Source organism: Lampris incognitus, chromosome 10, assembly GCF_029633865.1.
Source record: "Lampris incognitus isolate fLamInc1 chromosome 10, fLamInc1.hap2, whole genome shotgun sequence".
NCBI lineage: Eukaryota > Metazoa > Chordata > Actinopteri > Lampriformes > Lampridae > Lampris > Lampris incognitus.
Window position 1 is genome coordinate 15,434,785 of NC_079220.1, and position 26,355 is coordinate 15,461,139.

The 26,355-nt window shown below is 45.7% G+C and overlaps 1 protein-coding gene across 1 annotated transcript in view; it reads left to right on the forward strand.

Moving 5' to 3' along the window:
• The window catches only part of LOC130120030 (protein shisa-8-like), a 179,464-nt gene that overhangs the window by 68,361 nt on the left and 84,748 nt on the right, over positions 1-26,355 (forward strand). Inside the window, exon 2 of the mRNA XM_056288642.1 lies at positions 18,982-19,097. Within this exon, the coding sequence (XP_056144617.1) occupies positions 18,982-19,097 (116 nt within the window). The remainder of the gene's footprint in view (positions 1-18,981; positions 19,098-26,355) is intronic.

Below are 26,355 nucleotides of genomic sequence, written 5' to 3' on the forward strand. Positions count from 1 at the left end.
CTCTCAGGGTCGTGGGGATGCTGGAGCCTATCCCAGCAATCACTGGGCGGCAGGCGGGGAGACACCCTGGACAGGCCACCATGTCCTTCTGGTTCCCATAAAATAGTATTACCATAAGCATTCTTCATTTGAATTAAAGGGAGCAGCTGGCCCTGGGTTCGACATACAAACAACCAAATCACGAGACACATTTGAGGGCTGAGTAGTTGAGGGATGTGAGCAAATATGTTGCATCTGTGTTCACAACAGATAATTGATCACTGGAGACAATTTGACCATCTATCCTTGCAAACATTGATCAGTTTGTTCACCATAATCATAGGTCTTCCAATGCCGCATCTTCTGTCAGGTATTAGGGGTAGGGTTAGCCATAACCCTGGTCATTTATTCTAGCATTTAACATATTTTTATAATCATAATTAAATAATAATATATTTAATTTTCATATAATTTTACAACCTATGATTTAAATTTAATATATTAATTACATTTATTTTACATTAAATGTTAATTTTCAATAAACAAATTTTTTAAATAATAATATATAATTTTCATATAACTTTATAACAATTTTCATAAATTCATAATTTCATTCTTTTTTTTCAATGAATGACAGGTAACAGTTTTGTTTTGCTCAAAAGCAAATTTTGTAATGGAAAACCTACAATATTAAGCACACATGCGCATGTACACAAACATGCACACACTTACTCACGTGACCGGAAAACATTATGAACACAAAACAACACAAATGGGCACTGGCATGGAAGGCGCCCGGCCATGCCAAGGGACATTATTTGGCAGCTGTCAGCTCTAATAGTGCTATAGCATGGTGGGAGACAGATCCGGGCTTTGCACCAGGCCTACAAGGGAGCACTATCTGGCAGCAACAGCCTACAATATCTGTGTGTCTCCCTGTGTGTGTGTGTGGGGGGGGGGGGGGGTCTGGGGTCTGACCTCTTGCCATGCAATAACCAGTGTGTGTGTATCTGTGTGTGTGTGTGTGTGTGTGTGTGTGTGTGTGTGTGTGTGTGTATCACTTATGAGTGAGTATCAGTATATGGTTTGGTGTGTGTTTGTGTGTATTTGTGTTTGGGTCTATGTAGGTGTTCCTCCCGCTGAAAGTGGCAGGGAGTTGGGATGCTCTGAATTATTGATCAAGAGAGGCTCTGCGTATTGGCCCTTTCAACCCCCCCACACTATGTACAAGACAAAAAGGGGAGAGACAGCGACAGAGACAGAGGGATAGACAGGACTTGTCATACTTACAAGCATACTCTTAAACACATACAAAACACCGACACACACACCTACTCTAACAAACAAACAGACACGTTTGGTTCATTCTCAAACTTGCATTTCTGTCGCACACCCAGAAAGGCCAGAAACCATGCCGTGACTGTGAAAAAGCAACTGAAACAACATTACTTACGGATTTATTTGAGTACGACAATAACAAAATGGTCAAGCTCCCCTTGTTTTTGTGAAATTAGAAAAAGTTATTGGATTTAACCAGGATAAAGTATGTAAAACATGTCGTATTACAAATGAAAAATGGGAAATAGGACAAAGAGAAGCCAGCCCACACACACTCACAACCTCACATGCACCCGCAGCCCAACTCACCCTACAACGTCTTCCATGCCCTGGATGATTATGCTTCTTCACTTTTGGTGTACATTTGCTGAAATGGCTTTTAACTATCAGCCCTGTTGCATGGACACACACACACACACACACACACACACACACACACACACACACACACACACACGCGCGCGCACACACACACACACACACACACACACACACACACACACACACACACCCTCTTACCACCTACTTCAAGCTCCCTAAATTACCACCTATAAGATTCGGGGGTGACTCACTTCTCAGTGGCTTCATTAATATCCCTCAGGACACAACTGTAGGCGGCAGACCTAGCAGCATCCTGTGTGTGTGTGTGTGTGTGTGTGTGTGTGTGTGTGTGTGTGTGTGTGTGTGTGTGTGTGTGTGTGTGTGTGTGTGTGTGTGTGTGTGTGCGGTTGAGTGTGTGGGAAATGGAAAAATAGAGAATTTGTAGTTTCAAAAGACTCTGTCTGGTCTTGTGCACAAACATCCGTTTTGTGTGTTTGTGCATGAACAGACTCTTACGTAGCTGTGTGTGTGTGTGTGTGTGTGTGTGTGTGTGTGTGTGTGTGTGTGTGTGTGTGTGTGTGTGTGTGGGTTGGTGGCACAACGGGCGCAGGCAGGTGGTATAAGTGGTAGGTGGCAGGCAGTATTACATGCCATGCCAGTTTGACAACAGTAGGGGTGTATCTTCCTGCACGGCTCCATGCGAGGCTGTAGGCCCCCAGAGTCATCCATGGTATTGTAATATAAACTAACCTGCTGTGACAGTGAAGAGTGATTCAGTTACACAATACAGTGTTATGCTCCTGGGGGAGAGTGAGTGTATGTTCATGTGTGTGTGTGTGTGTGTGTGTGTGTGTGTGTGTGTGTGTGTGTGTGTGTGTGTGTGTGTGTGTGTGTGTGTGTGTGTGTGTGTGTGTGTGTGTGTGTGTGTGTGTGTGTGTGTGTGTGTGAGTGAGTGAGTGTTTTGTGAAAACTACACCATTGCATATTTTATTCAATGTCTATGGGGTGGGTTTTTCCCCCCACAAAGTTTTTACATTTAAACTCCGGCTTCTTTTGACTAGTCTGTAAGGCATAAGAAAGGAACAAATACAAAAACACAGAGACAAGGACGCTTACTCACACGCACTCTTTCTCTCATTCACACAGTCATTCACTCACACACACACACTTTCTCTCTCTCTCTCTGTGTGTGTCTCTCTCTCTCTCTCTCACACACACACACACACACACACACACACACACACACACACACACACACACACACACACACACACACACACATCTTTCTTGGAGTAGAAGCTTTTCTTGGAGGACTTAAATGGCCTTGCGCAAGGGCCAAGTTACTGTTGGCTGGATATTTATGCTTGTGTACATCTTAATTGTTGATTGCCAACATACGGATGAATAGGGACTTAATTGAGGTCATTTGTCTTGTGAGACTGGGTTGACAAAATAATTCATTTGATTTGAGACATTCCGTTATTGATATGCATGCAGGTCATGGATACTAAATGCTACCCACCCTCAGTCACCGCTGCTATCTTGGTCATTTTACTAACCTCCAATGTAAGTGAATTGTAACGGATCATTTCTGGAGGTCAGGAAACTGTACAAGACACCATCCACTTGATCACATTTGTTTTATCTCCAGGTACATATTTTCCACTTGATCACATTTATTTTATCTCCAGGTGCCTATTTTAACCATCGTAGATCTACTGTGTCCTCCTTGACAAGTACAGACTGACACATTACATTACAGTCATTTAGCCGATGTTTTTATCCAAAGCGACTTACAATAAGTGCATTTAACATAGGGAATCAGGAGAACTACTAGTCATCAGAGGTCATAAGTGCATCTAAACAAGCATCTAAGAGCAAAACCAGTGCTAAAGTAAAAGCACAAGAAAGAGATTTTTTTAAATGAGTGAATACAATGATTACTAAGAACAAGTAACAGGGTAGTAGTTCTTGAAGAGGAAGTTTTCAATGTGCGCCGAAAGATGGGGAGCGACTCCACTATCCTGACATCAGTGAGGAGTTCATTCCACCACTGTGGGGCCAGGACAGAAAAGAGCCGTGACCGGGTCGATCAGCAGTAGGTGCCTCCGAGCGATGGGGCAACCAGGTGTCCCGAGGCAGCAGAGCGAAGTGGTCGGGCGGGGCATAGGGCTTGACCATGGCCTAGAGATAGGAAAGCGCTGTTCCTTTCACTGTCCTGTAGGCTAGCAACAGAGTCTTAAACTGGATGCGAGCAGCTACTGGGAGCCAGTGTAGGGACATGACAAGGGGAGTTGTGTGGGAGAACTTAGGGTCTGATGGCCAAAGCCGGGGTGCCAGCAAGGAGGGAGTTGCTGTAGTCCAGCTGGGAGATGACCAGAGCCTGGATGAGAACCTGTGCCATCTTGTCGGTGAGGAATGGGCGAATCCTCCTGATGTTATAGAGGAGAAATGTGCAGGAGCGAGCAACCGATGCAACGTTTGCAGCAAATGACAGTTGGTCATCCAGGATCACACCCAGATTCCTCGCAGTCCGAGTTGGCGTCACCACGGTGTTGTCAATGGTGATGGCCAGGTCTCGGTGCAGGCAACCTTTCTCCAGGAGGAACGTCAGCTCTGTCTTGTCCAGATTGAGCTTCAGGTGGTGTGTCGCCATCCACTTTGAGATGTCAGTCAATCACGCAGCAATGCGCGTCTCTACTTGTGCATCAGAGGGAGGAAAGGACAAGATCAGCTGGGTTTCATTGGCATAACAATGGTAAGAGAAGTCATGCGAGCAAATAACAGAACCCAGGGATGTTGTGTACAGGGAAAAAAGGAGGGGAACCAGAACCGAACCCTGTGGAACGCCTGTAGTCAGTCTGTGAGGCTCCGACACAGATCCATGTCTGGTAGGAGCGACCCGTCAGTTAGGAAGCAAACATTGAGAGTGCAGAGCCTGTGACACCCAGCCCCTCGACGGTAGAGAGGAGGATCTGGTGGTTCACTGTGTCGAACGCAGCTGACAGGTCCTGGAGTATCAGGACAGAGGAGAGAGAGAGAGAGTTTGCTCTTGCAGAGTGCAGCGAGTCTGTCATTGCAAGGAGGGCCGTCTCTTTTGAGTGACCCACCCTGAACCCAGACTGGTTGGGGTCCAGGAGGTTGTTCTGGTGGAGGTACAAAGAGAGTTGGTTAAAGACAGCACATTCGAAAGTTTGGATAGAAAGGGTAGAGTAGAAGGGAAACTGGTCTGTAGTTTTTGATATCAGAGGGGTTAAGTGATGGTTTCTTGAGAAGTGGGGTGACTCGAGCAGTCTTGAAGGCAGATGGAAAGCATCCTGCCTGGAGGGAGATGTTGATGAGGTGGGTTAGAAAGGGAAGAAGTTCAGGTGTTATAGACTGAAGAAGAGGGGAGGGGACTGGGTCAAGGGAGCATTTGGTGGGGCAACTAGATGTGATGAGGTTGAGGACCTCGTCGGGGGAAAGGGGAGCGAGGTGGGATAGGGTGGGACGTGGAGAGGTGAGGGAGGGTGCAGAGGGTGGGATAGTACAAGCAGCACTAACTGGGTGGTGAGAAAAGGAGGATCTGATGTCGTTTACCTTCTTGTCAAAGAAGTTAGCGAAGTCATCAGGGAGAAGGGAGGAAGTAGGAGGAGGAGGTGGGGGTTGAAGGTTTCAAAGGGTTTCTTAGCATTAAAGGCAGAGGATAGGATTTTAGAGTGATAGAAGGCAGCCTTAGCAGCAGAAAGGGAGGAGGAGAAGGTGGAAAGAAGAGATTGGAAGTTGAGAAGGTCCTCTGGGAGCTTGCCTTTTCTCCATTCGCACTCTGCCACTCTTAGGCTCCATCTGTCAGTACGTACTGAGTCGGACAGCCAAGGGGCAGGTGGAGCTGGACGTGCAGGCCTGGAAGTGAGGGGACAGAGAAGATTGTCCAGAGAAGAGGAGAGGGTAGAGAGAAGAAGATCAGTAGCAGTGTCAGGGGGTAGGAGAGAGAAAGATTCAGGTGTAGGGAGGATAGAGGTAACAGAGGAAGAAAGATCAGTAGTGGAGAGAGAGTGGAGGTGTCTACGGGTAGGGGGAGGGTCTCAGGGGGGTGAATAGAGGGAAAGAGAGTAGGACATGAAATAGTGGTCAGAGAGCTGGAGGGGAGTAATGGAGAGATTGGAAATAGGACAGTGTCTAGTAAAGATAAGGTCCAGCTGGTTGCCGGCCTTGTGGGTAGGAGGAGAGGGTGAAAGGTGAAGGTCAAAGGAGGAGAGGAAAGAGAGAAGAGGATCTAGCTTGTCAGTGTGGATGTTGAAGTCACCAAGAAGGATAAATGCAGATTCATCAACAGGGAAGTGCGAGGCAAGTGTGTCAAGCTTCTCCAGAAACTCACCAAGGGGGCCTGGTGGGCGGTACACAACCACAATGGTGAGTTTGACTGGATAAGGGATAGCAACAGCATGAAATTCAAAAGAGGGCGGAGAAAATTGTGGAATGGAAACAAGAGAGTATTTCCATTTCGGGGAGATTAGCAGGCCGGTACCACCACCCCGCCTCCCAGCTCTGGGAGTGTGAGAAAAAGAGTACACATCAGACAGAGCTGCATGTGTGGTAGTGTTTTCTGGCATGATCCAGGTCTCAGCAAGGAAGTTAAGGGAGAGCAAGGATGCGTAGCCTGAGATAAGCTCAGCTTTCGGCACTGCAGACTAGCAATTCCAGAGCCCTCCTGTCACCGCTTGCTCAACATGAGTGGAGAGAGTGGGATAGATGAGATTGGTAGGGTCACAGCGCCTAGGAGTGACCCAACATCTATGTCAGCCCCAGGAAGAGGAAAGGACAGGAATGCGAAGGAAACACATAGTCTGTACTCGGTACACAAAATACAGATGACTGACCGGATCTGAAAAGAGCAGTCCTTGCTTGACAACATAATGCTCGGGACAGCTGATGAAGGCTAGGCTAGCTAGCAGCGGTTGCTCGGCTGTGATTGGAGCAAAAACAGGGCTGAGCTCAGGTTAAGGTCAGGTGGGTTAGTGAGTGGAAATATAGAGCGAAGGAAAAAAAACCTAATCTATTGTCATAACTCAGCATTTGTATTGCATTTATTTTGCTTAATTTTTGCAGTGATAAACTGGTATCTTTTTCAGCAGCATCCTGCCATACTCACAAGTGTAGCAAATGCAAAAGTACATAATGTAACTGAGATGACAAGGCTATCATCACAAGCTATCAGCATAATTAGCTTGAAACGGATTCTCTCTTATCTCTTATGTTACGTAACAATTCAAGTGATGCAAAATAAATAAATAAATCAATAAAAGCTTGGCCACTTGTTTCTTGTGAGCTGGAGGACATCCTTTCTCCACACTTTCTTGGTTAACATTCATAATGGTACACACACACACAAAGATTGAGCAGCCCCACTAGTGCAATTTGGGGGTAAAAATAGTGCTCATGGGCACTTCAACGGCAGCTGTCAAGGGTAAGGAAGAGGGCTATTCATTTTCTTTCTTTTCCCAAATCCAACCAATGTCTTTCTCTGCCCCAATTTTTTTTAAATCCCGCCCCCCCGTTTTTGCTCCCCAATTGCATCCGGCAAATTGCTCCACTCTCGAGCCCTCCCGCTCTCTGCTCCACCCCCTCTGCTGAGCCGGGGAGAGCTGCAGACTACCACATGTCCCCTCTGATACATGTGGAGTCGCCAGCCGCTTCTTTTCACCTGACAGTGAGGAGTTTCACCAGGGAGATATAGTGCATGGGAAGATCACGCTATTCCATCCAGACCCCCCCCCCCAAACAGGCGCCGCAACTGACCAGAGGAGGCGCTAGTGCAGCAACCAGGACACATACCCACGTCCGGCTTCCCACCCGCAGACACGGCCAATTGTGTCTGTAGGGATGCCCGACCAAGCCGGGGGTAACAAGAGGATTCGAACCAGCGATCCCCGTGTTGGTAGGCAATGGAATAGACTACCCGGATGCCCCTCTTTGCCTCTTTCTTAATGTTGACCAAGGTTGATGGTGATGATTTGATCAGGGGACACCCTTAAAAAGGCCCAAGCTGTGTTAGTGTCAGTGTTGTTTCACTGAGGCTAATGACTTGGCTGTAAATGACTGAGTGATTAGAGACCGACTCTGAAAATAACTGCGGTGTGTCTCAGAGATTTCACCAAGGCAGAGCATGAAATGCAACCCATGCTTAATTGCTTTGCAGAGAAAAGCTGTCACAGTCAGAGCACTCAGGTGGGCTTTTCATTTGTTCATTTGAGGGTGTTCAGTTCCTGCTGAATTTTCCAACATTCTGACAGAAATGTATCTGAATCAAATCAAACTTTGCAATACTGGCTAGTTCAACATCAGGTGAAGAAAGATTCCTGTTTGAGCATATGAAATTAGGACAGCACTGGAACACCTGGGGGCAGGTTTTTTAGAGTTTCCAAAAATTTCTGAAGTCCTGCCTGTTCACCAAGCCCTGCGGGATAGAAGCCCTCCACAGTGAAGCCATTTTTTCCCCCTCCTTCGCCTCCTGCTGAGTCACTGCTGCTCATGAGTCAGAAAAAAAAATCAAACCTCTTTCCGTTATCTATTATTCATTAATCGTTCATATCCTAATTTGCAATACTTGCAACTTTTTTGTAATTAAATTGCAAATGATTATTTGCCCTTATCTGTATGCTGACCTCAAGAGCTTTCGTCAGTATGCGATACTGGATCTGCAAGTCAAACAACAGACTTGTCTTTTATATGAAGAAAGTCCAAATAAAAGTTCCCGAAACATTGCCTTTTTTGTACAAAGATGGAGCAGCAGAGAACAGAAACGGAGCGAGAGGAAAAGTGAACAGTAAAGTGTGATGTAGATGGAAAGATAAACCACGTGCAGTTCCTTCTATAAGATTCAGCAATAACTCACAGCATGAGCGTATTGTACTTCTCTGTTGATTTTGTATACATAACACTTGTGGCAAGCTACCGCCAGATGTCAATACGTGCAGGACCATAAATTCACAAAAACACTTGTTCATTCCAGTTTAATTGTGAAGTGAACAATTAATCACTGATGGGGCAACGGTGCCTCGACGTGTGGCGATTATGGAATTCAAGATTTGTAGTTTACGCCTCCTCAGCGTACCCACCCACAGATTAGTAAACAAGGGGAGTACGTGAGGGTGTAAATAAGGGCTGTCCACTAACCCAATGTTGTTTTGCTTGGCAAAGACACCCCCCCACACACACACACACAGAGGGGCTTTATATACCTCACTACAGTCACCTTAGCTTGAAAAGCCCGGTTCCAAATCCAGGGCCTTGGTGAGAAGCTTTGCCTCAATCTAGTTGACACTTAAACTGTTCCAAGGACAGGATTGGCTGAGTCTTCTGATGAGCACAGCTCTTTGAACATGCTCTCGGGGCTGAGGGGGGAAAAAAACAGTGTTTGAAAATATAAAGACCCAGAGAATTAGATAAGTGAGAATATGTGTGCACCCTATGCGTGTGCGTGTGTGTGCGTGTGTGTGTACACTTGGTCGTGTGCATTTCCATTCATTTGAGCCTACACTGCATCTACTGCATGTCCTGCTTAAAAAAGGGCGCTGTTTGAAGAAGTTCATATATATGCATATCTAACATGACAAGAAAAGCCAGTGGGTTTGAGGGCAGTGGGTGTGTGTGTGGGTGTGGGGGGGGGGTAGATTCAAGTAGAGAAAAAGTAACGATTCAGAGAGAGAAGGAAAAAAATTGGAATTGAATGACAACGGGACCAGAAGGGGAAAAAGAAAGATGGCTGGCTTTACGAACGAAAGAAGGCACAACACGGGTGTCAAATGAACAGCCTTCTTAACAATAGCAGGGGGGAGGAGAAGAGAAACGGGAGAGAGGGGGAGAGTAGGAATGAGACGGGAGGAGGCAGACAGAGAGATAGCCATAGATATAGCTTGGCTATCCTTTGTGCTTATTACCCCACAGGAAAAGGAGGGGAATAAAACAGAGCTGAGAGAAGACTGACGTTGTTCTGGAGAGTAGAAGATTGACAGTCACTGAAGAGACTGACTGCGTATTTGTGTGTGTGTGTGTGTGTGTGTGTGTGTGTGTGTGTGTGTGTGTGTGTGTGTGTGTGTGTGTGTGTGTGTGTGTGTGTGTGTGTGTGTGTGTGTGTGTGTGTGTGTGTGTGTGTGTGTGTGTGTGTGTGTGTCCTATCTACATTTTGTGTGCGGTTTTAAGTAAGAGTACAATGGATAAAATGTCTTAGTTCATGGGTGGCTGGATGGAAGGATAGGAAAGTGGATGGATGGATGGATGGATGGATGGATGGGAAAGTGGATGGATGTGGATGGATGGCTAGATAGCTAGGGGGCATGTTGACGTACAACTCCTGGGTTTTGGATACAGAACCAAACTGGGTTATGGTTAGAGAGCTTCTCTCAAAACAACATTTACCTGGCCCACTTGTTTATTCTATTCCTGCCAGAGGGGGTGTCTTGACAGCTGGGTTGGAGTTTTAAATAAACATTTTTTTAACCTTTTTTTTTTATCATGGAAAGGTTATCTCAGCCCAACCCTGTTGCAAATTCATGTCACATTTGGGAGCTACCCAGTTTAACCTCAGTCCTCTACTGGTGGCCACTGTATCCACTGGAGTAATTGCAGGTTAACTGCTTTGCTCAAGTGCACATCAGCGGGATTGATATGTTGATTTTTTTGTCGTAGGGAATGGCGACTACCGCTCACATTAACCTTGCCCTATGGGGTTAGCTTTGCCACCAAGCTTCCCTTTCATATGGCTGGACAGCCTAGTAAGCTTTGTTTAGAAGCTGCTTGTCTGCAGGTACAGCCAATTTGTTTCTCAAATCGGATTTTTAGGACCGACTGTCCACATCATCCTTTGCAAGTGATCAGGTCACGTTTGTGTTCAGGTTTTATTAACCTATCTACCTTTTGTTAGTGTGGTACCATACTACATATGCTAACCTGAACCAAAACAGTGAGCTGCAGGCTATAAATAAAAGAGGTGTGTCCTTTTCACGGCATAGCGATGTCTGGTAAGGGTGCAGAACTCCTCTATCGTACCAGACAGCATCAGCAACGGAGGAAGTTGATGCACACGGCTATGTTTCATGCTGCAGTCATGGCTGGCATCGCCGTGCAGTGAGAGCCGTGGTGCCATTGGTACTGGGAAGGATGTGAACGACAGTTTGAAGTCTGATTTTTGCCACACTGAGAAACATATCTAGAAGTTGATTTGAATCACGTTTCAAACCACAAATGGATGTGAATCTGATTTGCAAAAACTCATTTCCCTGTGGGTTTTTTGTTTGTTTGTTTTCGCTGTCCAGATTTAATAAAAGCAATCTGATTTCATTTTGGATATGCTAAAAATTCAGTAGCGTACCATGGGGTTTCAGTCAGGGCCTTCAGTAACACACACATACACACGCGCACACACGCACACACACACACAAATTTCTCATTTGGGTGCCGATACAACCAACACAGCCACATACAAAATACACTATCACACACTATATGCACTACTGGATCAACACCAACAAGACAGCTGATCTCAAACAACCACAACGCACACCACTGTGCACTACAGCAGCTATAGCAGCATCGCCATCACATCTTCCTTTATGTCACACGTAACCAGATTGCACACGCTCGCCGCATGGCACAAAAACAAGAACAACTAGAAGAGTGCAGATCTCCGCCTGGCATATCTCCCCTTCTCCGCTTCTGGAACTTGGCGACAAACCACCGCCTACAGGGAGGAGAGGCCCTTATTTAAAAAAAAACAAAAAACTTCAGATGTGTTTAACCGTCGCTGTTTTCACGATATAAAATGAATGCAGGCGAATGACTTTCATTCATTCTAAAGCAATAAAAAAAAAAGGTAAGAAAACACAGTTCAGCCAGGGGAAATGTTTTATTGTAGCTACTGAAGTGATTTTCAGCTGTGACTGTGATTAATCCTACTCTTGAAACTGTATTTTTATAGCGGAGTTTCAACACTGGAGTCTATGGCACTTCTGCATCTGATGCCCCTCATGATGGCAGTTAAACAAACATGGCGATGAGGTGAATGAAGCGCATTATTTTTGGTTCATCCAGTGGTTCAAAAATCATAATTCAATAAAGGTATAAAAGTTAACATTTACACTAAGTGCAATAACTAATATTCATGTTTGTAGTGCATTTCTACTCTGTCCTTCCGTTCCACGACATGTCTCAAATAAACATGCATTTAGCTCAAAATGCTAAAAGGACTGCATCCTATAGCACTTTTCTAGTCTACTGACCACTCAAAGTGCTTTTTTAAAATGTATGCCTCACATTCACCCATTCACACACACATCCATACACTGATGAAGCCATTGAAAGCCACTGAAACTCACTTGTGGCCTCTCCTGCTGGCGTACAATAGACTGGATTTCAATGTTTGTGCATCCAATCTGCATGAGCTGGAACAGTTTCATCTGTCAGCCTGTTTCTCTCTTTTGACTTGATGCGTTTCATTGTTGAGAAGCTGCTCTCAAAGATTAAGTGCTCCCAAAGATGCTGGCCATTGAGAGTGCAAAATCCCTGAGGAGTGCAAAGCGGGACTCGGGTAGTAGTCTCCAAAGTGAAATTCCTCTCCATTGCGCTTTGCTTGAAAGAAGGGGTCTGACTGTAGTTCGCAAAGTTCATGCTGCAACTCTGGGGGTTGCTCACTGACAGCAGCAGAGAGGGGGTCAGTGAATAATGCAATTCATGACTGCATGATGTGGAAATCTTTAAAGCATACCTTGAACTGCTGCTGCAGTGTTTCTATGTGTGCTCTGTACTTGAGAAATGTCTTCTCATAATCAGGGACATCTTTGCACAACTCTTCACGGGCAGGAAAGTGTGCCAAATTTGGATGGTTGGATGAAAAGCCTTTTTTGAACGGGGCTAATTCACACTTACATACGTTCATGTGTGCATAGAGACCCAACACAGTTTAGCCTCTTTCCTGCAACTGCATATTAAGGTGATTATGATTAAGGTGATGCAAGGTAATATCCGCAAGGAAGGCCGTGTTGCAGAGAAAATCTGTATCCCTGAGTTTAGTGCAGTAAGCACTTGTATCACATCGAATGCTGTCCTCCAAGAACACTGGGATTTCAGTGCGCAGCATAAAAATCTCAGTGTACATCTGTAAATCCCCATAAGCAGCATTCACTTCATCCAAAAAAGCTACAAACTTCCAATGATTGAGAGTCCTGTTCCCCCATTGAATGAGATTTGTAGCCTTGTCTTGGCACTGAGGGTCTCCTCTAAGATCAAAATGAAATAGGATTTAGCCTATGACAAAACTTCTCACAAAGAAAACCCACATTCATAACCATTGGACTGTCAATGCCGCTCTGTTGAAGGAGCCCAGCGAATCCAGTGCGTCTTCCTTGCATTGATGGTGCGCCATCGGGATTGTCAAAGCCCCCATGTTCACTTACAACACTTTAAACATCCTTGCCCTTGGTAGTGTCATGCAAAGACAGCAATTTCAATAACTCCTTGTGCACTTCAAATGAACTGTCAACGGCTCTTTTGTAAATAAGAAGCTGGCTAACATCCATCACATCAGTACTCTCATCCAACCCTAAGTAGTACTTGCAGTCATGCATGACTCGTTTTAGCTTTCTCTCGACATGATTTTGAATGTCAAAAATTCTTCGCGTCATTGTGTGACAGGACAGAGAGATGATTTCAAAGTTCTTAGCCATGTTATCATCTCCAAAAGCTTTAGCCATCTCTACTGCACATAGCTTCACTGTTTCGCCATCTGGCAAGGGCTTCTTTGCTTTAGCAAGCCCAAGGGAAATAGCATAAGACGCCTTGAGAGAGGACTCCTGTGTAGACATGGCTTTGGTAAAAAGGCTCTGCTGTTGGTGTATTTTTCCTTTGAGGTCAGCGATGATAGCGGCTCTGGCACCTGTACATGCCATATTTGTCTTTGTGCGTGGTATTGTAGTGGCGACTCAAGTTGAAGTCCTTCATGGCTGATTTTGTTTCCAGGCACACTGAACACATAGGTTTGCCTTTGAATTCTGTAAAAAGACATTCTGTTTCCCATCTTGCCTGGAAGACACAGTTCTCTAGGTGGTTTTCTTTTTCCACTGCTCATGCTCATGTTTTTTCCTCGTGCCCTGTCGAGACCAAGACGAGACCATGTGCAAGCAGTTGCTTGGCTACATGCCTCTTGTGTTTTGAGGGAGCGCCCTCTATCAATGGACAGTATAATTACAATTGGGATCCGGTTCAAATGTGGTCAAATGGCCCGCTTGCTTCCAATGCCTGTGAAACCAACAATTTATTGATATTTGGAAAGTGACCCGCGGGCCATACTAAGTGAGGACGGGGACCGAATGCAGCCCACGGGCCGCCAGTTATCCATGTCTGTGCTAGAGTCTACTAGAACAGAAATGGGCAATATCTGCTTATGCGGCCGACTATGACTTCCCTTCAACGTCCTCCGGCAGTCAATCAAAATGGATCGAAAATAAGATTTCCCTGTACGCACCATTCGAAGAGCTCACACAACAGATTAGCTCATCAACTGCATCAGCTGCAGAAGTTATACCATCCTTTAGAGCTCGTATCCATTTCCTTGTGAAAACTGCAGGGATGGACCAAGGCATGAAAATGTCAAAAGCCATTTTATTGGAAGCAATCCAGAAGCGATTCAGTGACATTGGATCTCAGCACCTGTATGCAGTTGCTACTATTTTCGATCAAAGGTGAGAAAACAAATACGCCTACTAAGTAAACGTTTGTTATGGCTATGTTAAGTTTGTATGTACAAAATTCAGCCCCTCCATAAGGATGTCTTTCTCCACCTGTTAAGTGCTGGGAGGATTGTACACCGGGGAAACCAAACAGAATCTGGTGAAGAGGATGGCACAACACAGATGAGCTAACACGTCAAGCCAGGACTCCGAGGTCTACACCCACCTACAGGCCAGTGGCCTTTCTTTCAAGGATGAGGATGTGCACATCCTTGATAGGGAGGAACGCTGGTTTGAATGGGGAGTCAAAGAGGCCCTCTAGTATGTGAAGAGGGAACAACCATCCCTGAACCAAGGAGGGAAGCTAACAGTACATCTTTCACCATCTTACAATGTTGTGATTGTAGCTATTCCCCAATCCTCGGTGAATAGTAAACATTGCCATTGTAACTCCAATTAATGGTCACGGCATTTGCATATGAAACTGGCCGCTAGCTTCGGTTGTTATGCAACTGTGCTTTTTATAAGGTTTGGCATACCTGCAGTCAGCTGAGCCTGATGAAATCACTTAGATGAGTGATGAAACGTTTCTCCCCCTAAACCTTGTCTTCAGACGAACTGATTCAACTTTCTGGGATTTCCTTACCTGTATTATTGAGCATGCATCAAGAGACTTTTCAGAAAACCAATCTGCTTCTGGTAATAAATTACATCATCTAACACCCTGATTTGATTGGACCAGTGAGTGAATTGTCATTTCCAGTCAGTCTGTCGGTTGATTTCTTTTCCAAAAGTTGTCCAGAAACATCATGCATGCATGTTCCTGAGCTAACTGGCTGCTGATGAAGAGTCTTGTGAACTCAGGGCCATGCCCCCTCAACTCCCTGAGAGTTGGTTGTTCTCAGAGATGGTCTGTTAAAAGTTATAACAAATCACATGATACTTATGCAGCCGGAAAAAAATGACACTCCTAATATTCATATTCCATAATAAAATGTCTAACTATGCATGGTCATTCAGTGCTGCATAACTTTTAATGGCTGGCCTTTGAGACCCACACTAAACCAGTTGTAGAATTCCAACCGTGACTGGTAGTCCTTGCAACATAAACTTGTTATGCCCAGAATAAAAGTGGAAACAGAACGTTTTCCTCCAGTAGCCAGATAGTAACACAAGACTAGGCCTTGTCAGGGTAAAAGAGAAAGCACCAAGTCTCTCCTACAAAGTAAAGGATTTGGGCAGCCCAATTTAGAGGTATAAAATGGACTAATGGCCTCCTCTCCATCACAAAACAAAGCCAAGACAGACTCTTGTATTTACAACCAAGGGTTCTATGTGTCTTGGAAAAGCTCTGTCTCAATTTTCACAATGATGTTTTTTTCTGTTTGCCTTCCTTCCACTTTTTTGCAGAAACAGCAGAACTTCAATGAAGTTACACAATAAAGTCTAGAGAGAGAGAGACAGGGAGACAGAGAGAGAGGGAGGGGAAGTTGCTTTGTTTTTCAAAAGTGATTGATCCTCCTTGTCGACACACATGCAGAGTCATCCCGTATCCATTCTGAATTGCTGAATAATAACAATTCTTTGCAGTTTTTTATTTGTTTGTTTTGGTTTCTCTTTTTCTTTTCTTTTGGAGATGTGAAGGATCTGCCAAACAAAATTGTTTATCTCCCCCAGTGGAACAATTATGACGATGGTTTGATAGTATTGTCCCTCAATTTGTCCCTCACATGACAGCCATTTGAATGTCTGTCTTCATTTTCTTCAGCACAGTCTCTCATTTTTCCCTCATACCAGGGGTGAAAACTTATCAGAGGTGGCAAAGATGCAAGCCCTCTTGGGGGTTCTGGGGGCATGCCCCCTCCCTTCCTCCACGGGAAGAAAATGTTTTAAATATCAGCTTTCAAATGTGGATTTATGGTCGATTTTAGCACAAAAATATAGGGGAAAAAATCACTTTAGAATTAATGTAATCTTACTGCTACAAAAGTAAGGGGACATCAGTTCAGGGCACACTGTTTGACGGTGTATGTCACAAGGGTATGTGAGCCCTTACGACCGTAGTTGATAGCTTTAACACAAAGAAAATGCATCTAGCATGTCCTGGTGTGTCAACTTTCTTAAAGAAATCTGACAATGGAAATGTGTTTGCTGCAACTTCAATGTTCATAGCTGCATCAAGAATCAGCCCAGCTCCACTTGCATCTCACACCCTGCCTCATTCTGCTTTACCAGCAGTCCCTCGCTCTCCCCTAACGCTCTCATTCTGAAATGGAACCAGATAATGAACATTCAATTCACACACCTTAGGGGAAATTTAAGTAAATTATTACAAACTTTGCCACCCATCTTGTATTTACTCACACAGTTTTGTCATTATGACATTGCTATATAAACAGAACATCTCTTGTGTGTGTGTGGGGGGATAGCTTGTAAAAAATTAATGAGGTTTTTGCTCTTTACAGCTATTGCAACTGCTGTTTGGTCAATTAAAAGACAGGGCTTAGATATGACATTTATTAATTGATTCCACAACCACTGCAGCTAAAAGAAAAACTGCCGTAAGGTCATTTCAACTGAGCTTCTGTTGTTTTCAGTGTGCGTGGAATTTTCCTACTCAGTCTACATAATTAGGCTACTGTAACGAGCGGTCTGTTTAACTACATCCTAAGTAACATGGGTCCATTTTAGCTAAATGTCCACACTGTTGTCTCATGAATTAGCATTACATCATAGTTATGACAGTATTAGCCTAGCTAATATTATTTTTAGCAAAAATAAAGTGTAACCAACAGGGGCTAGAGTTAACGTTAAGATGTCAGTTAGGCTGATGAGCTCGATTTATGATATAACATTGTATCAAACTCGGAGAGCAACCACAGGAACGAACTGCCGCGGCCGGGACGCAAACCAGTATTGCCTGAACCGTAAGCGACATCGCTGGCCGCTCGACTACAGGTTCACATTAGTCAGCTAGCGGCCAACGTGTCTACTTATCCATGCGTGTTACAATATGTTAGAGTAACGTTAGTAACATTAAGCGGGTCGTCCCAGAGCCCTAACGTCAGCAACGTTATACAAGTGAACTGTGGAATAATAAGCACACTAGCTAACACTCGACTCCATGGAAATAACGTTAAAACCTAAAAAATGTTAAATCCTAACATTACAACAGAATTGTGATGGCTAGCGTTCGCTAAATTAAAATAACTCAACCTGGGTGTCCGGGTAGCGTAGCGGTCTATTCCGTTGCCTACCAACACGGGGCCGAATCCCCGTGTTACCTCCGGCTTGGTCGGGCGTCCAGACAAACACGACTGGCCGTGTCTGCGGGTGGGAAGCCGGATGTGGGTATGTGTCCTGGTCGCTGCACTAGCGCCTCCTCTGGTCGGTCGAGGCGCCTGTTCGGGAGGAGAGGAGGAACTGGGGGGGAATAGTGTGATTCTCCCACGTGGTATGTCCCCCTGGTGAAACTCCTCACTATCAGGTGAAAAGAAGCGGCTGGCGACTCCACATGTATCAGAGGGGGCATGTGGTAGTCTGCAGCCCTCCCCGGACCGGCAGAGGGGGTGGAGCAGAGACCGGGACGGCTCGGAAGAGTGGGGTAATTAGCCGGATACAATTGGGGAGAAAAAAGGGGGAAATTCTCCCCGACAAATAAATAAATAAATAAATAATCATAATTATAATAGCCTTATCAGACTAATTAACAGTCCTAAGCTTTACACATGATATAAGCCAATTAAGATTATCCTAATACTACTGTAAACTACTAATAAGACACGTTAGTCCCTACCTAACGGGTCTGACCCTTTAGCCGAGCGGTTAGTGACGTCGCTTTGTGGTGCAATACACCCGTATCGAATCCCGCACCGGGCAAGACAAAATAACTGGTCGCAGCGGTGGGATCCGGAAGTGTGCAGATCCTCAGAAGTCTCTTCGGAGCGCGGAATGACAAAGCGCGAGGGCGCGCTTCCGGGGAGGGTGACGACTGTAAACTACTAATAAGACACGTTAGCCCCTAGCTAACGGGTCTGACCCTTTAGCTGAGCGGTTAGTGATGTCGCCTTGTGGTGCAGAACACCCCGTATCGAATCCCGCACCGGGCAAGAAAATAGCCGGTTACACTACTCTTAAGAGATTCTTACGTTAAGGCATGCCGGCAGTCCAAAACCGAAACAGAGCCAGACTCCCCCCCCCCTCCCACACACACACACAATTTTAAAAACTCATCGGATCTACACGAATCACACAAATGAGCTAATATGGATTAAAAACGGTGATTTTCGCCACAAGGGGACAAGATTGCACTCCTGCATATTATGTCCTCTCGTTTTTATTTTCTCCTCTCTCTCTCTCTCTCTCTCTCTCTCTCTCTCTCTCTCTCTCTCTCTCTCTCTCTCTCTCTCTCTCTCTCTCTCTCTCTCTCATACTGTCCCTTGTATGCGTTTGTGTTTGCAGTCATAAGCCCTCATGCAGCAGGGCCGGTGAGAGAGCTGGGGAGGTGTTCGGGGTTATCTCTGGCTCCTTTTTGTCCCTCCAATTCTCGGTTTTATTGAAGCACATAAAGTCTTAACTATCGTTTATTCTCTCCCCCTTTTCTCAACCTCCCACCCCCGTCTTTCTGTTCCTCCTTTTCCAGGACACTGACAGAACTGTTGAAGCAGCCAGGGGAAGCAGGAGGGGTGGATGGGACTGGGGGTCACCACTCTATAGGGACCAATGGCATCTCAGCTAGGGTGCTACGCTCCAACAACGGTCAGTCCACTGTGTGTGTGTGTGTGTGTGTGTGTGTGTGTGTGTGTGTGTGTGTGTGTGTGTGTTGTACTGTCTTTTTGACATTTGGACACCTTGGCAACACGCCATTTTCACAAAAGCGTGTGTCCCTTTTAACATACAATTAGGTTCGGTTAACCCCCACATTCGTGTGTGTGTGTGTGTGTGTGTGTGTGTGTGTGTGTGTGTGTGTGTGTGTGTGTGTGTGCGAACTGAGCAGAAACGGTTACTGCTTGTCGTGTCGTTTGAAATGACAGTTAATTCCAGTTCTGTCACCCAACACATCAGCACATACACACGAGCACACACCACCACTCCCTCATAAATACTGCTTCACTTTCTCATTCTCCCCGTGTCCGTTACTGCATCGCTCTCTCTCTCTCTCTCTCTCTCTCTCTCTCTCTCTCTCTCTCTCTCTCTCTCTCTCTCTCTCTCTCTCTCTCTCACCCACACACACACACACACACACACACACACACAGAGGGTCACATGTGACTAGCACTACCTGGGGACGTCACAGGGGGGCGGGGACTTTATTTACTCTGAAAGAGAAGTGGTACGCCTTCCGGCTCTTATTGGGCGATGATAGAATGGCGTGTCTTGATAGGCTTGCTGTGCTGTTGTCTTTGAGCGCAAATTAAGTTTTTGTTCGTTTGGGGGGGGGGTTTGTTTGTTTTTTTCTTCTTCTTTTTTGTCGTTGCATTGATTTCCTCCACAAAGTGCGCACTACAAAGAACCAGTCTGATCACCAGTCTTGACTTTTTACTGCTTTGACCCTAAATTCATTCGTTCATTCATTCATTCATTCATTTATTCATCATCAGCCGCTTCTCCGGGGTCGGGTTGCGGTGGCAGCAAGCTAAGTAGGGCACTCCAGATGTCCCTCTCCCCAGCAACGCCCTCCAGCTCCTCCTGGGGGATCCCAAGGCGTTCCCAGGCCAGATTGGACATGTAGTCCCTCCAGCGAGTTCTGGGTCTACCCCCGGGGTCTCCTCCCAGTTGGCCGTGCCTGGTAAACCTCCAAAGGAAGGCGCCCAGGAGGCATCCTAATCAGATGCCCGAACCATCTCAACTGGCTCCTTTCGATGTGAAGGAGCAGCGGCTCTACTCCGAGCTCCCTCCGGATGTCCGAGCTCCTCACCCTATCTCTAAGGCTGAGCCCAGACACCCTACGGAGGAAACTCGGTCACTACCCAAAGGCTCATGACCATAGGTGAGGGTTGGAACGAAGATTGACTGGTAAATTGAGAGCTTTGACTTCCGGCTCAGCTCCCTCTTCACCACAATGGTCCGGTACAACGTCCGCATTACTGCTGATGCTGCACCAATCCGCCTGTCAATCTCCCGCTCCATCCTACCCTCACCCGTGAACAAGACCCCGAGATACTTGAACTCCTTCACTTGAGGCAACAACTCATCCCCAACTTGGAGGGAGCAATCCACCATTTTCCGGTAGAGAACCATGGCCTCAGACTTAGAGGTGCTGACTCTCATCCTGGCCATTTCACACTCAGCTGCAAACTGTCCCAGTGCACGCTGGAGGTCACGTTCTGATGAAGCCAACAAAATCACATCATCTGCGAAGAGCAGAGATGCAATTCTGAGGTTCCCAAAACGGACACACTGCTCACCTTGGCTGCGCCTTGAGATCCTGTCCATGAATACCACAAACAGAATCGGAGACAAGGGCGACCCCAAACTATTTTTATTTATTTATTTCATCATGGCATCACTCCTACATATACATACTTCATTCCTCTATGTCGCTCACTGGAAAAGGTTCACTCAGCTGAACTGGAATGTCAGGGAAGTTCAATTAGTGTCACAATCGCTAAAAAAAGGAATAAAAGTAAAAGTAGAGATAAAAAGATAAATAACCAACTGCATAGGCATTTTAATGGTCCATTTAAGTGTTGGATGATTCTTTTAATCACAGCTAGATAGATAGGTAGACAGACAGACAGACAGACAGATAGACAGACAGAGAGATCAAGAGATAGATACATCGAGAGATAGATAGATAGATAGATAGATAGATAGATAGATAGATAGATAGATAGATAGATAGATAGATAGATAGATAGATAGATAGATAGATAGATAGATAGATAGATAGATAGATAGATAGATAGATAGATAGATAGATAGATAGATAGATAGATAGATAGATAGAAAGGCTTTTTAGGATTTACACTGAATTTTTTTCAATGATAATTTTTGGGGGGCGACTCGGTGGTGCAGTGATTAGTGCTGTCACCTCACAGCAAGAAGGTCCTGGGTTCGAGCCTCGGGGTAGTCCAGCCTTGGGGGTCGTCCTGGGTCGTCCTCTGTGTGCACTTTGCATGTTCTCCCCATGTCTGCGTGGGTTTCCTCCGGGGGCTCCGGTTTCCTCCCACAGGCCAAAGACATGTAGGTCAGGTGAATCGGCCATACTAAATTGTCCCTTGGTATAATGTGTGTGTGTGTGTGTGCCCTATGTGATGGCCTGGCAGCCTGCCCAGGGTGTCTCCCCACCTGCCATCCAATGACTGCAGGGATAGGCTCCCACGACCCTGAGAGCAGGATAAGCGGTTCGGATAATGGATGGTTGGATAATTTTGGGGAAGCATCGCCTATGTGCAAATTACCGAGCATATTTAGACAAAACAGAGGTCTTCTGATAATATTAGTCCAGTGTGAATCGGCATGTAATTATTAGTAATTTGTGTTTTGTTTTGTTTTGGTTTTTTTAGTAAGGATTCTTGCTTTCTCCGCGCCTTTTTCTGCCCCTTCCCGATCGAGACATATGGAGGCTATGGTGTAAATCATAAATCAAAGTTTTGACAGCATTTTGGTTGCAAATTCGGGAGGCTCGTCTCTCCACACAGCATGGCGGGAGACCCGGTGCCGTTGTGTCTCTTCACGCGTCCAGTGCCTGTTTACTCTTGTGTTCAAGACCACAGAACTATACTAGTATAAGACACTCAAGAGGTGGTTGCAGAGGGAAATAGTGCAGAGGAAGCGGATGTTACGTGGAGCCTTGACATTTTCAATCGAATCCGGGGGGGGGGGGATAATGTCTGTAAATACTAGTAAAAATGCTTAGCACGTGCAAATGCACTGCACGAAACACAGACGTTTGTGTGTGTGGGGGGGTAATTTGTAAATAACATGAGGTAGGCAAGTAATACTAGTCCCATGTGAACACACACACACACACACACACACATATATATATATATATATATATATATATATATACACACACTCACACACATGTCATCCATAGTAGAGCAGGGGAGCAGGGACAGACAGGTCATATTTAATTAAGATGTAATTAGCCATGTTCTGTTTCAGAACCCATAGAGGGAACAGTGTGCAACCCATCTGTCTCTTTCCCTCGACAATCTGACACACCGGCCACACACACACACACACACACACACACACACACACACACACACACACACACACACACACACACACACACACACACACACACACACACACACTGTATAAGTTGGTGACACTTAAAATGATGAATTTGCATCCAAAATAGCAGTAGGCCTGTTTCCTGTGGGTTGACAAATTACATTATGTTTTCATTAGTGTAGCGGTTGGAAATCAATTCCAAAGTGTGGCTAAAAGCGCTACTATCTCCTGGAACAGATGTCTGAGTGAGGATGGCGGCAGTGTTGATTTAAATGGCAGATACCTTTGCAGTAAACTATACAGACAACGTTCATTCCCTTCATTAGTTGCACCACACAACAGACATGGCTGACAAAAGAGGGCCACCAGTGGCCACATGCAGTAGCCCATGATGTAGCAACAGGCAGTTCAGACATCATCCCATGTCCTTCATGCACGTCATTTCAAGTCCATTCGTTGTCTATACAAACTTAATCCCTAGAGGTTTCAACCTATCCCAGCAGGCATTGGGGGTAAGGCAAAGAGGCACCATGGACAGGTCACCAGTCCATCGCAGGCCCCACACACAGTTCCCATCTATGGGCAATTTGTGCTCCTTTCACAGTAAAGCAACCAACTGAGGAAAACCTGTATTTGCTGTTGAGGTGAATGGGTCAACGCGGGTCATTTTGCCTGAGTTAACATACCCTGATCACAACCAGGGTTTTACGAGGGTTCGACACTGCTCGGCTTCAGTATAAAAGGGGGAACGCAGGTTTACTCTTCGCTGGTTTCAATCAAGGAACCTCACTGGTTATGATCAGAGGCACATGTAATGATGTAAATGTCGCTCAGTCCAAAAGTTCTGATGAGCTAGCACGTTGTTGCATTGCATTTCCATAAGGTGAGTGAAAATGGGAAAGAAATCCTATAAAGGGAAGGACTGCCTGACCAGACACCAGGTCATCCGCGTCATCCGCCATGTTGAATCTCCACTATAAACAAAAACAAGCCAGTTCTCATCCCAAGGCGTCATATATCGACACTGTGGCAAAAATGTAACCGTATGACTAAAGTGTAACTGTGTGACATGCAACGTACCCGTCAGTTTCTGTAGGAGACACAACGGGTTAATCACTACCTAACCTCCATGTCACTGATATTCATGCACTGCCTATATTGGAAATTTTGCAACACGTTGATATATTATGCTGCGGGATCAGTCATTGGGTGGCAGGCGAGGAGACACTCCAGACAGGCCACCAGACCATCACAGGGCAGACACATTCACACCTAGGGACAATTTCAGTATAGCCAATTCACCTGACCTACGTGTCTTTGGACTTTGGGAGGAAACCAGAGCACCCGGAGGAAACCCACGTGGACACAGGGAGAAGATGCAAACTCCACACAGAGGACGACCCGGGACGACCCCCAAGGTTGGATTACCCCGGGGCTTGAACCCCGGACCTATGGGATGAGAATGTGTCGACAAAAACATGTGAATGACCACTTACCACCATGTTTAGCAGTGATGGTTATGTAACTAAAATTGCAGACCTGGGTCTCATGCGACCGGTCATGACCCGGTATTTACTGGTGACCATAGTCAGTTATGAATGGCCAAATGCAGCTCAAAATCACGTTCAGCAGCCTGTGTCACCTTTCCTTTTTTTTAAATTATTAGTGAAAAGGGCCTTACAGGCTCCAATCCACCTCGCGTGCACGTCTTTGGACTGTGGGGATAAACCCACGCAAACACAGGGCGATAAAACGAGCCAGAATCAAACCCAGGACACTCTCACTGTGAGGTGACAGCGCTAACTGCTAATCCGCCGCGACGCCTCATTTCAAGTTATTAGATCAAGTTTTTGTCTGTCTCCCCCTACACGCACAAACACACAGAGACAGGCTCTTGCCATTCACTGCTTTGATCCTCCCACCATCGCAGTAAACACAGTTTTCTGTCCTCTGTTTCACCCTGCGCTTACTGTACAAACACTCTGCTTTCCCCCTCCTTGCTTTCCCCCCCTTTGCTCCTTCTGTCGCCGCCTTGCCTCACTAATCAAATTTCCGTCCCGTCTTCCGCAATCTCCCCTCTCTCACATCACTTCATCCTGTTCTTCTGTTGTTTTTCTGCACACATAAATGCTATTTCCCGAAGCGCTTTACCGCGCCGCCAGCCCGTGAATCTTTTTGGGGATGGGTGTCATCAGTGGTACCCGAATCCGTAACCCAGTGTTAGCACCATGCACTGAGATACGCAGGATCCCAGATAGCATCCGGATGTGGGCCACTTCAGACAATGATGGCCTTCTTCTGGCCCTGACAAAATGGATGTGACCCTGAAGTGGCCCGTGTGGTAAATGGTAAATATGGCCCAAATATCACAAAACAAATATGGGCCACCTTTGGCAAATATGTGGCACATGCAGCATTGCTATGGCTTGGTTCTGGCCCAGATCTGGCAAACAGGAGCGGCCTGCCCAAGTTCCATCATTCCACGTGGTATGTGGGCCGGAGGAAAGTGTCGGGTGTGGGACGGGTCCGGGCCACAGCAAGTTTGCTATCTGGGATCACTCCTTCTCCTTCTCATCACCTCACAGTAACAGCAAAAAGTTGTCCTTGGTTTTGGTGAAAGTTAAAAAAAATGTTTTGTTGATTATTGGCACAGGTTCAGGAAGACAGAACGCCTTATTATTCTGGAAAAACACTTTTATGTCCCTCCCTTCATTCCTACAATCTGTCTCTCAAAACGTTTTCTTTCTTCTCCCTACTTCCCTGTTCCATTTTTAAAGTTTTCTCCCACTATACTTTCTCCCCTGCTCTCTCTCTCTCTCTCGCTCTCTAACGGAATACCACATGGGCGAGGGCCCTGGTAAGGAAAAGAGAGGAGGCACGGATGCTTTACACAGAGAGATAACAACTAGCATGAGGAAACGGGGAACAGAAGGAAGAATGGAAGGCTATGGAAGTGTGGACAGCAGGAGAGGGGGTGGGTGGTAGGGTCAGAAGTCAAAAGTGGAGGGGAGTCAAGATATAGCCGTCTTGAGCCTGCTGAGTCAGCTGTCACTTCTTAATTAAACACATTTAATGCTCCGAGAGAGAGAGAGAGAGAGAGAGAGAGAGAGAGAGAGAGAGAGAGAGAGAGAGAGAAGACAAGAGGGAGGAACTATATATATATATATATATATATATATATATATATATATATATAAAGATAGCTGTAGGACATTTCTTTAATTCATAGCAGTACAAGCCTGTTTCATCAGCTGCCAAGTTGGCTATACAACAAAGAAAAAAAAAACGAGCGAATAATTATGTTGCCTCGCACCACGCCCCTAGTTACGGTGCACATCAACCAATGGAGGGTAGGAAACACTTGAAAAGAAACATCAGGGACATTACAACCAATGAGGGTGGGGCTGGGGCTCGATTTGAAAAAGTAAGGGCTTAAAGGGCCGGGGCACTGTTGGAATAGCACACTTTTAAAATATAACAAGATAAAATGACGTCCTGATGATGATGGGGGGTGGGGATGGAATAATAAAGACAATGGCCTATTGTCTTTATTATTCCACCCCCCCATCATCATCAGGTTAAGGATATTCGACCTGATGATGATGATGGGGAATTCCACAGGCAAATAGAAACCATGAAGAGGCAGCAAGGAGGTCAGCTACAGCAAAATACCTCCAGAGAGTGAGGCAGATCCCGAGGAGCCAGCTCAATGGGAAGAATAAGATCCAAGCCATCAACACATATGCCCTACCAGACATCGGATACCCAGCTGGAATAATAAGCTGGCCAAAGGAGGAGATAAAGGCCACAGATATCAAGACATGGATAC